This window comes from Salmo trutta, unplaced genomic scaffold, assembly GCF_901001165.1.
Source record: "Salmo trutta unplaced genomic scaffold, fSalTru1.1, whole genome shotgun sequence".
In the NCBI taxonomy this organism is placed as follows: Eukaryota; Metazoa; Chordata; class Actinopteri; order Salmoniformes; family Salmonidae; genus Salmo; species Salmo trutta.
The window spans coordinates 209,312-220,954 of NW_021822694.1; the positions used below are offsets into that span (position 1 = coordinate 209,312).

Below are 11,643 nucleotides of genomic sequence, written 5' to 3' on the forward strand. Positions count from 1 at the left end.
CTCCTAGTTCCACAGCAGCAGCCAGCCTACCCCCCTAGTTACACAACAGCAGCCAGTCTACCCCCCTAGTTCCACAACAGCAGCCAGCCTACCCCATAGTTCCAGAACAGCAGCCAGCCTACCCTCCTAGTTCCACAACAGCAGCTAGCCTACCCCCATAGTTCCACAACAGCAGCTAGCCTACCCCCATAGTTCCACAACAGCAGCCAGCCTACCCTCCTAGTTCCAGAACAGCAGCTAGCCAGCCTACCCTCCTAGTTCCAGAACAGCAGCTAGCCTACCCTCCTAGTTCCACAGCAGCAGCTAGCCTACCCTCCTAGTTCCACAACAGCAGCCAGTCTACCCCATAGTTCCACAACAGCAGCTAGCCTACCCTCCTAGTTCCACAACAGCAGCCAGTCTACCCCATAGTTCCACAACAGCAGCTAGCCTACACTCCTAGTTCCACAACAGCAGCCAGCCCACCCTCCTAGTTCCACAACAGCTCTGATGCAGGACACAACAGTTTTACGTTTTAGCAGACGCTCTGATACTCTAGTTATTTGACCTTTATTCAACTAGGCAAGCCGGTTAAGAACAAATTCTTATTTACAATGACGGCCTACCGGGGAACAGTGGGTTAACTGCCTTGTTCAGGGGCAGAACGGCAGATTTTTACCTTGTCAGCTCAGGGATTCGATCTAGCCACCACTAGACTACCTGCTGCCTCAATACAATACTCTGTCCCTTATACAGAGTGACTTACAGCAGTGAGAGCATACATTTTGGTACTTTTTCCATCACAACAACAAACAAACAAAAGCAACAACTTGTGAAAGAAGCCTTGGTCTTAATGGGAGTCCCTGTGAAAATAAACGTTGACTAAAACTCACCGGTGAAGATGTCATGGAAGCTGCAGGTAGACACCTGTCCGGTCGAGGATCGCCGTGTGGCACACAGAGGCTGACTGCCCCCCCTCAGCCTGTCCTCCGACCCTCCGTACCCCTCCAGGTAGTCTGTTGATCCTGCCTTGGCTGGACGCTCCCTCTCCAGCTCCTCGGTCCAGTCCGCGGACCAGCTGAGGGGACCAGCGATGCTGTGGGAGCGCTGTCGTCTAACCCTCCACTTCTCCGTGCGGTGTCCCAGGTCGTGGCAGCGCCGGCGGAACAAGGGGCTCTGTGAGGGCGAGGTGCCCGGGGAGCCAGAGAGCTGCCTGGTGGTGGTCTTGATGTAAGAAGGGTAAATGGGAGGGTAGGGTTTGACTGTGGGGCCGGTGCCTGAGGAGGAGTGGTTGTAGGATGGAAGGGTGGAGGTTAGGGTGGACTTGAGGAGGCGCGTGGCCAGGCTAGGGCTCTCCTGAGAGGGCCAAGGAGAGAAGGACACACTGCTCTTCCTCCTCTGGGTGATCAGGGGGTCGTCGGCAGGCTCAGAGCACCTCAGATCCCCCCTGCTAAGACACTCCAGGGACTCAACGCTGACTGCAGCCCCCACACCTGCCCCCACCCAGTCCCCCACCCTCCCCTCTTCCTCGGAGGCGTTGCCAGAGCTCAGGTCTATGTCCTCGTGGCTCGTGGTCGCATCACTGTGACTAAGGCTCTCGGCTGACAGGGGAGGCATGTCCAGATCATTCTCTTCCTCCTCCTCCTCCTCCCTTTCCTCCACCTCCTCCAACACCTCCTTCTCCTCTCTGAGAGGAGACTCCACAGCGCTCTCAAAGGAGGCTGTGAGGTCTGGGAAGCTGGTAGCGCTGGTTGTCTTGGTAACATGGCCGTTCGTCTGGGCTGTGGGGGGCTGAGAGAGGGGCTGAGTGTTACCGTTCACCTCCTGGCAGCTCAATGCCTCCTCCTCCTCCTCCTGCTCCTTTGTCCCAGAGAAAGAGGAGGCACAAAGGGCCAGTTCTGTTTCAGCCCCTCTCAGCTCCCAGTTTAGTTCATCTATAGCAGTGGTTTCTACCCTCTCCTCCTCCTCCTCCTCCGCCTCCTCCTCCAGGGAGGGAGACAGTTTAGAAAGCAGGCCGTTCTCCCGGCCAGTGACGGGGGCTGCCTCTGGGGCAGTGAGAGGCTCCGGTGGGGGGGTTTGTTCAGCGGGACTGGGGGTAGTTATAACCTCGTCAGACCTCTGTTTCCTCCACCCTCCTCCCCAACCCAGCTCTTCACTCAGCTCAGCGGTGGAGATAATCACCCCCTGCTGTAGTCTAATAGCCTGCTGGATGTCAGCTAGCAGGTCCTCTTGTTCTGCAGCTGAGTGAAAGCTATAGATGTCCGCGTCTGAACCAGAGCTGCTCCTCTTTCTCTGTTCAACCTCCACCTGCTGGTCTGGAGCAGTGTCCTTGGCGGCCCCCGTGGGCTGCCGGCTCTCCCCCGTGGGCTGCCGGCTCTCCCCCGTGGGCTGCCGGCTCTCCCCCGTGGGCTGCCGGCTCTCCCCCGTGGGCTGCCGGCTCTCCGTCCTGACACAACCATGATTCCTAGCACCGTGCCGATCACCAGGTTCTGTCGGTCCCTCTGTGTCAGACTGGCCCAGCTCGTCAGCTGACAGAGAGAGGTCTGGTGTTTTGGTGAGAGCAGAGTGAGCAGAGTCCAGCTCATTCTGAGAAGACAACACGTCCTCCCTGGATCCCCCCGTCGATCCCTTCCCCTTCAGATTCTTCCTCTTCCTGATAGAGAACACAGAGGATTTAGATTCCTTCTTCTTCTTATTCTCCTCCCCCCCTCCTCCTCCTTTGCCATGTTTTCCGTGGGATTTCTTGCCGTGGTGAAATCCTTTGTTTGTGCCGTCAGCGTGACGAGACTCTCCGGTGGTCTGGTCTGCTACGTCCTGTCCGTATCCTTCCCCCTCTTTCCCCTTCTTCTGCTTCCCTTCCTGGTTCCCCATGATGCAGGATCTCAGCCTCCACTTCTGTCTGGCGCCGAGACTCAGGCCATGCCTTTGAAAACGGCTGCCATTTTCTCTGCTGCTCCTCCGTCTACGTAGCTGCTGCGAGGCGGAGGCTGTGACGCTGCTTTCCGGTGATGAGAGGAGCAGTGCTGATGATGCAAAGACGACGTACGCCTGCTTTCGCTCTTCTCCTCCTCCTCCTCCTCCTCCTCCCTGCGCCAGTGCGATTTCTCCCTGCTCTTCTCCCCCTCCTCCCTGCGTGATTTCTCGCTGCCTTCTCTCTCCTCCCTGCGCCTGCTCGATTTCTCGCTGCTTCCCTTCTCCCCCTCCTCCCTGCAGTCTCTTTCCATGCGCGTGCACCTGCTTGCTCTCTCCCGGCTCCCTTTCCCTCTCCCCACCTCCTTCTCCCCTTCCTCCCTGCTCTCTCTCTCCTGGCTCCCTCTCCTCCTCTCCATCTGCTGCTCTGCATAATGTGCTGAGCCTAGCAGAGCTGGAGGAATAGAAACAGCCTTCAGAAACAACAGTAGAGGTCTTCGCCGGCTGCCTCCTCGCCGGCTGCCTCCTCGCCAGGGGAAGAGAAAACCATGGCTGCTGATACCGGTGAGTTGGGTACTGGTGGGGCTCTAGGGAGAGGTGGTTGCTGTGACAGAGAGTCTGGCGGGGAGAGCAGGTGTTATAAGGACTATAGCGGAGAGTGTGGCTGTTATAAGGGCTGCGACGGGGAGCCTGGCTGTGACGGGGAGTGTGGCTGGGAGTGTGGCTATTATAGGGGCTGTGACAGGGAGTCTGGCTGGGACAGGGAGTCTGGCTGGGACAGGGAGTCTGGCTGGGAGCGTGGCTGTTATAGGGAGTGTAACAGGGAGTCTGGCTGGGAGTGTAACGGGGAGTCTGGCTGTAACAGGGAGTCTGACAGGGATTGTGGCTGTATGTATTCATATTTAACAGACACACAGTTCTCCCTGTAAAAGGAGTCCTGACAATGCTCTCCCTCAGCACAGGGATGTGGTTTTCTATGGTCTGGATGGTACGCATGGTGAAGTCTTGATGCTGGGGACAGTTCTCCCAGTGATGGTGTCTGGAGAAAAACAGGATAAATGTTATTAATTATACACACACGTTCAAAAGTTTGGGGTCACTTAGAAATCACTCCTGTGTTCCAATGGCACATTGTGCCTTTTAAAATGATAAACTTGGATTAACTAACACAACGTGCCATTGGAATACAGGAGTGATGGTTGGCGCCCCCCCTTTGGGTTGTGCCATGGCGGAGATCTTTGTGGGCTATACTCGGCCTTGTCTCAGGATGGTAAGTTGGTGGTTGAAGATATCCCTCTAGTGGTGTGGGGGCTGTGCTTTGGCAAAGTGGGTGGGGTCATATCCTGCCTGTTTGGCTCTGTCCGGGGGTATCATCGGATGGGGCCACAGTGTCTCCTGACCCCTCCTGTCTCAGCCTCCAGTATTTAATGTGTCGGGGGGCTAGGGTCAGTCTGTTATATCTGGAGTATTTCTCCTGTCTTATCCGGTGTCCTGTGTGAATTTAAGTATGCTCTCTCTAATTCTCTCTCCCTTTCTCTCTCGGCGGACCTGAGCCCTAGGACCATGCCTCAGGACAACCTGGCATGATGACTCCTTGTTGTCCCCAGTCCACCTGGCCGTGCTGCTGCTCCAGTTTCAACTGTTCTGCCTGCGGCTATGGAACCCTGACCTGTTCACTGTGATTACTATTATTTGACCATGCTGGTCATTTATGAACATTTGAACATCTTGGCCATGTTCTGTTATAATCTCCACCCGGCACAGCCAGAAGAGGACTGGCCTCCCCTCATAGCCTGGTTCCTCTCTAGGTTTCTTCCTAGGTTTTGGCCTTTCTATTGAGTTTTTCCTAGCCACCGTGCTTCTACACCTGCATTGCTTGCTGTTTGGGGTTTTAGGCTGGGTTTCTGTACAGCACTTTCATATATCAGCTGATGTAAGAAGAAGGGCTTTATAAATACATTTGATGGTGGCTGGTAATGGGCCTCTGTACGCCAATGTAGATATTCCATTAAAAACCTGCCATTTCCAGCTGCAATAGTCATTTACAACATTAACAATGTCGACACTATTTCTGATCAATTTAACGTTATTTTAAAATGGGAAAAAAAGAAGTGCTTTTCTTTCAAAAAACAAGGAAATGTCTAAGTGACCCCAAACTTTTGAACAGTAGTGTGTATGTATGTATAGTATATTATAATTTAAAAAAAATATTTTAAAAAGATATTAAATCGACCAGCCACATTTTACTGACCAACAAATTTGTTCGCTAAAATTACACCAACAAAGAACACAAAGCTGATGCACATACAATACAATACAATACAATACAATACAATACAATACAATACAATACAATACAATACAATACAATACAATACAATACAATACAATACAATACAATACAATACAATACAATACAATACAATACAATACAATACAATACAATACAATACAATACAATAAAATGTATAATTAGTATGAAGTCGTGGTATATTGTTTAATTTAATTACATTTGTGACCCGAGTGTCTTTCAAAGCTGCACAACGCAGAAATCGCCCCTCCATTTCCTAGTTGCTACAATTCGAATAGTTCAGCTAATTTCAGTTTGTGACAAAACAAGCAAGTATAGTGTGAAGAATCATTATAATCAAAGTTTATTTGTCACGTGCACCAAATACAACAGGTGCAGACCTTAGTGAAATGCTTACTTACAGGCCCTAACCAACAGTGTGATTTATATGTAAAAAAACAGGTATTAGGTGAACAATAGATAAGTAAAGAAATACAAAACAGTAAAAAGACATTGAAAAATAAGTGGCAAGGCTGTATAGTGGCAAGGCTGTATAGAGGCAAGGCTGTATAGAGGCAAGGCTGTATAGTGGCAAGGCTGTATAGAGGCAAGGCTGTATAGAGGCAAGGCTGTATAGAGGCAAGGCTGTATAGTGGCAAGGCTGTATAGTGGCAAGGCTGTATAGTGGCAAGGCTGTATAGTGGCAAGGCTGTATAGTGGCAAGGCTGTATAGTGGCAAGGCTGTATAGTGGCAAGGCTGTATAGTGGCAAGGCTGTATAGTGGCAAGGCTAACAGGCACCGGTTAGTCGGGCTGATTGAGGTAGTATGTAGATGAATATATGGTTAAAGTGACTATACATATAAACTTGGCAAAAAAGTAACGTCCCTTTTTCAGGACCCTATCAAAGATAATTTGTAAAAATGCAAATTAATTCACAGATCTTCATTGTAAAGGGTTTAAACAGTTTCCCATGCTTGTTCAATGAACCATAAACAATTAATGAACATGCACCTGTGGAACGGTCGTTAAGACACTAACAGACGGTAGGCAATGAAAACTTAGGACACTAAAGAGGCCTTTCTACTGACTCTGAAAAACACCAACAGAAAGATGCCCAGGGTCCCTACTCATCTGCGTGAACATGCCTTAGGAATGCTGCAAGGAGGCATGAGGACTGCAGATGTCGCCAGGGCAATAAATTGCAATGTCCGTACTGTGAGAAGCCTAAGTGCTACAGGGAGACAGGACGGACAGCTGATTGTCCTCGCAGTGCCACGTGTTCCAACACCAGCACAGGATCGGTACATCCGAACATCACACCTGCGGGACAGGTACAGGATGGCAACAACAACTGCCCGAGTTACACCAGGAACGCACAATCCCTCCATCAGTGCTCAGAATGTCCGCAATAGGCTGAGAGCAGCTGGACTGAGGGCTTGTAGGCCTCTTGTAACGTCGTCGAATATGGGCACAAACCCACCATCGCTGGACCAGACAGGACTGGCAAAAAGTGCTCTTCACTGACGAGTCGCGGTTTTGTCTCACCAGGGGTGATGGTGGGATTTGCATTTATCGTTAAAGGAATGAGCGTTACACCGAGGCCTGTACTCTGGAGCGGGATCGATTTGGAGGTGGAGGGTCCATCATGGTCTGGGGCGGTGTGTCACAGCATCATCGGACTGAGCTTATTGTCATTGCAGGCAATCTCAACGCTATGCGTTACAGGGAAGACATCCTCCTCCCTCATGTGGTACCCTTCCTGCAGACTCATCCTGACATGACCCTCCAGCATGACAATGCCACCAGCCATACTGCTCGTTCTGTGCGTGATTTCCTGCAAGACAGGAATGTCAGTGTTCTGCCATGGCCAGCGAAGTGCCCGGATCTCAATCCCATTGAGCACGTCTGGGATCTGTTGGATCGGAGGGTGAGGGCTAGGGCCATTCCCCCCCAGAAATGTCCGGGAACTTGCAGGTGCCTTGGTGGAAGAGTGGGGTAACATCTCACAGCAAGAACTGGCAAATCTGGTGCAGTCCATGAGGAGGAGATGCACTGCAGTAGTTAATGCAGCTGGTGGCCACACCAGATACTGACTGTTACTTTTGATTTTGACCCCCCCTTTGTTCAGGGACACATTATTCCATTTCTGTTCGTCACATGTCTGTGGAACTTGTTCAGTTTATGTCTCAGTTGTTGAATCTTGTTATGTTCATACAAATAATTACACAAGTTCGCTGGAAATAAAACGCAGTTGAAAGTGAGGACGTTTCTTTTTTTGCTGAGTTTATGATAAAGAGAGAGTAGCAGCAGTGCTAAGATAGAGGTTAGGGGGCGGGGGTCACAATGCAAATAGTCTGGGTGGCAAAAACATTATGTACAAAATAAGTTACAAATAACGCGAGAAAAATAAAAATTGTTTAGGTCGCCCATAAAACTGCTGCCATTTCTCCCACCGCCATATTGCTGGCGCCATTTCTCCCACCGCCATATTGCTGGCGCCATTTCTCCCGGCGCCTGGACCGTCTAAACCGCTGTGAAATGTTTTCCATAACCAAAAATAGTATTTTCAGCTGGTGTACAAAACCAAAAGACGCAAAAACAAAATAGAACAGATCTACCGCTTCTTAGACTTGCTCTCAATGAAAATGACAGATCTATAACGCACATTTCTATGTGAATTTTGTTGGGTCGCCAAAAAATTTATATAAAAGAGGGAAATGGTTTTGTAGTTTTTCTACCAATCATTTTAGAAACACTTAAAATAAGGTCTGTATTTCGTGTAGGCTCACCCTGGCGTGGCATTTTTGATAACCATGTAAATCTCTCTCGGACAAGATGACTTCTCAATATATTAGTCTCCATTTACTCTCAAATTCAAAAATGCTAATTAGCATCAAAGTAGACATCAGGCAAAACTACAAATCCCTGCAAACTCCTGCACTTCCTCTCTAGCGTACACCTTTTGCTAAGAGGTAGTGTGTCAATTTAAAGGAATGTAGCTAATGTATAAATTACTACATGTAACAGATAGTTAAATCCAGAGATTCTTACCCTTGGCTTGAGCTGGCAGTCTCGTCCAGATCATCGTGGAATTTGTAGTTCTTTATCATAGCCACATTAGTAGGTAATTAGCATTAAAGTTTTGGTGGGTAAATACAGGCAAATATATTCATTAAAAAAAAGTCACCTTGTCCTAGAGAGATGTACACAGTTATCAAAATGTCACACCAGGGTAAACCTACGGGAAACACAGCCCTTATTTTAAGTGTTTCTAAAATCCCCTATGGGGGAAAAGGAACGGTTGAAAAAAAAACAAAAAAAACATTTCCCTGTTTGACCGCTGGGTTTTATGGCCATTATGACACATACTGTGATACTCTGTTACAGCTTTAACCGAAATATCAGATGCACAAAAATGTTCACCTGCCCCTTTAAGGGGTAACGCGATTTCAGTCATGTTTGTGCGGGTGAGATCGAGTCTGACTAGTAGCCGCGTCTTCTCTTCCCTTAGCAGTTTTTAATTTAATAACCATTATTTAACCAGGCAACTCAGTTATAGAACAAATTCTTATTTACAATGAATAAAACGATGTAAATAGGCAAGAAACAAGGAAAAAGGCTCACTTCAGGCAGACTTAAATTAGACATAGTGTCATGCCTGTGCTCAGCTCTATACGTGCGCACTGTCCCAGCCAGGCGGTGGGATAGGCTGTTTGTGCGATTAAACAAAAACGGCAGAAATACTGTTTTAGGATACAAAAAAATAAACGGAATAGAGGCCTGGTTTAGTCTGCTTTCCACCAAACACTGCGAGACTAATTCACCTTTCAGCTCGCAATAAGCTAAAACAGGAGGACAATTATACAGTGGAGTTGCTTACCAAGACGACATTGAATGTTCCTGAGTGGACTGGTTACACTTTTGACTTAAATCGGCTTGAAAATCTATGGCAAGACCTGAAAATGGCTGTCTAGCAAAGATCAAATACCAAATCGACAGAGGTTAGAGAATTTTTTTAAAGAATAAAATGGGCAAATATTGTACAATCCAGGTGTGCAAAGCTCTTAGAGACTAACCCAGAAAGACTCACAGCTGTAGTCACCGCCAAATGTGATTCTAACATGCATCGACTCAGGAGGTTGAATACTTACGTAATCAAGTTAATATATAGATTTTACAAATGTTATAATTTTTCTACTTTAACATTAGAATGTGTAGATCGTTGACCCTCCCAAAAAATAAATGACAAATACATTTTAATCCGAATCCGGTAACAAAACAAAATGTGGAAAAAGTCAAGGGGTGTGAATACTTTCTGAAGGCGCTGTATATCTACACACACTACATGTCCAACAGTATGTGGACACCTGCTCGTCAAACATCTCATTCCAGAATCACGGGCTTTTAATATGGAGTTGGTTCCCCCTTTGCTGCTATAACAGCCTCCACTCTTCTGGGAAGACTTTAATATGGAGTTGGTTCCCCCCTTGCTGCTATAACAGCCTCCACTCTTCTGGGAAGGCTTTCCACTAGATGTTGGAACATTGCTGCTATAACAGCCTCCTCTCTTCTGGGAAGGCTTTCCACTAGATGTTGGAACATTGCTGCTATAACAGCCTCCACTCTTCTGGGAAGGCTTTCCACTAGATGTTGGAACATTGCTGAGAGGACTTGCTTCCATTCAGCCACAAGAGCATTAGTGAGGTCGGGCACTGATGTTGGGGCGATTAGGCTCACAGTCGGCGTTCTGATTCATCCCAAAGGGTGTTCGACGGGGGTTGAGGTCAGGGCTCTGTGCAGGCCAGGCAAGTTCTTCCACACCGATCTTGACAAACCATTTCTGTATGGACCTCACGTTGTGCACGGGGGGCATTGCCATGCTGAAACAGTAAAGGGCCTTCCCCAAACTGTTGCCACAAAGTTGGAAGCACAGAATCACCTAGAATGTCTTTGTATGCTGTAGCGTTTAGATTTCCCTTCACTGGAACTAAGGTGCCTGAATCATGAAAAACAGCCCCAAACCAGTATTCCTCCTCCACCAAACTTAAGTTGGCACAGGGCAGGTCCTTACCGTTCTGCCATCCTTGGACAGACCAAAACAATGGCTCCAGAAAACCTATAATAGTCCCAGTAAGCAAATTGACGTTGAAAATACGTATTTTCCAGACATTGAAGTTCTGTTCAATTTAGGTTTTCTGAATGAAAAGGTATTTAAAGTATTTTTTAAATAGATATTTTCCAGGAAGTTGAAAAGGCGTCTTTTCTCAAACACCAAAGGCCAGATTTCCACCGGTCAAAGGTACAAATCTGTCCCTGAACAAGGCAGTTAACCCACTGTTCCCCGGTAGGCCGTAATTATAAATAATTTGTTAACTGACTTGCCTAGTTAAATAAAGGTTAAAATAAAGTGGTTGTGTGTCATTCAGGACAACTCATTGCATTCAGCATAACATGCTACATGTCAACATTATGTTTCTGACTATATTCATCTTTATTTAGACAGGTACAACGGTGTGCGATAACGTTCAACCCGATCCGCTTCGACGCGCGTCCCCAAGCGAATCGCGCCCCGAGCAGAAATAGTACCATCAATTACTTACAAACAAAAAACGAACCTTTCCTGAAACTCACATTAAAACAAATGGACTGACTGCAAATGTTCAGATCACCAATAACCGTTTTAACAGGCTAGAAAGTTCCAGTTTAAGTTAATATTTCTGGAAGTGACAGCAACTCCATAGCGGAGGTGTAGAATTTAGACGCTGTTTCCTAATTGCAACTTAATGTCGCTCTGAGACAATTCAGCCAGATTGCTACCAATTTACCGCATGTTGTTTTGGTGTCAATCAATGTGAAGAACATAGGGAAAGTTATTGGTTTAATGAACATGTGCTGGGGAAATAAAAACGAATATTTCCCTAGTAAATTCCGCCATTACTCACATCATGTTGTCTCTGTGAAGTTACCGTTCACCGCTAAACACACAGTCCACTGAGAGACGCGCACATTCAATCAGCCAGTTCATTTCTAACAGGTGTCAAATTCCCTGAGCGACGTTTTGATTTTTTCCTCTGACCTCCCATCACATCACATAGTCAAATCCGATCACAACTTTGGCATTTGACACTATTTGAAGAAAAAAAAGAATGACTAGAAAACATAAGTAAATTTACTACACTAATGAACTGCTAAGTCTAGAGAGCTATAACGTTATGCAGACATCTATAATAAATACAATAGCGACACCTAGTGGGTGATCTATAGAAAACACCTAAGCGTAATGGCCAGGGGAGCGCCATTTTTGGCTTATCGAGCTGTATCGTGTTCCTATATAAACATGACGATGGTAATGGTTTAATAAGGAAATGAACAGGAGACTCCCTTTACCCTCCATTATAAAAAAAAGCTGGTCTATACTTTATACCTGCTATTACTTACCCAATATACACTGACTTAACAAAA

At 47.3% G+C, this 11,643-nt stretch overlaps 1 protein-coding gene across 1 annotated transcript in view; it reads right to left on the bottom strand.

Moving 5' to 3' along the window:
- Positions 1 to 2,941, bottom strand: part of LOC115183658 (formin-2) — a 103,381-nt gene extending 100,440 nt beyond the window's left edge. Inside the window, exon 1 of the mRNA XM_029744763.1 lies at positions 873 to 2,941. Coding sequence (XP_029600623.1) covers positions 873 to 2,850 — 1,978 coding nt within the window. The 5' untranslated portion in view covers positions 2,851 to 2,941. The remainder of the gene's footprint in view (positions 1 to 872) is intronic.
- Positions 2,942 to 11,643: the final 8,702 nt, after the last annotated feature.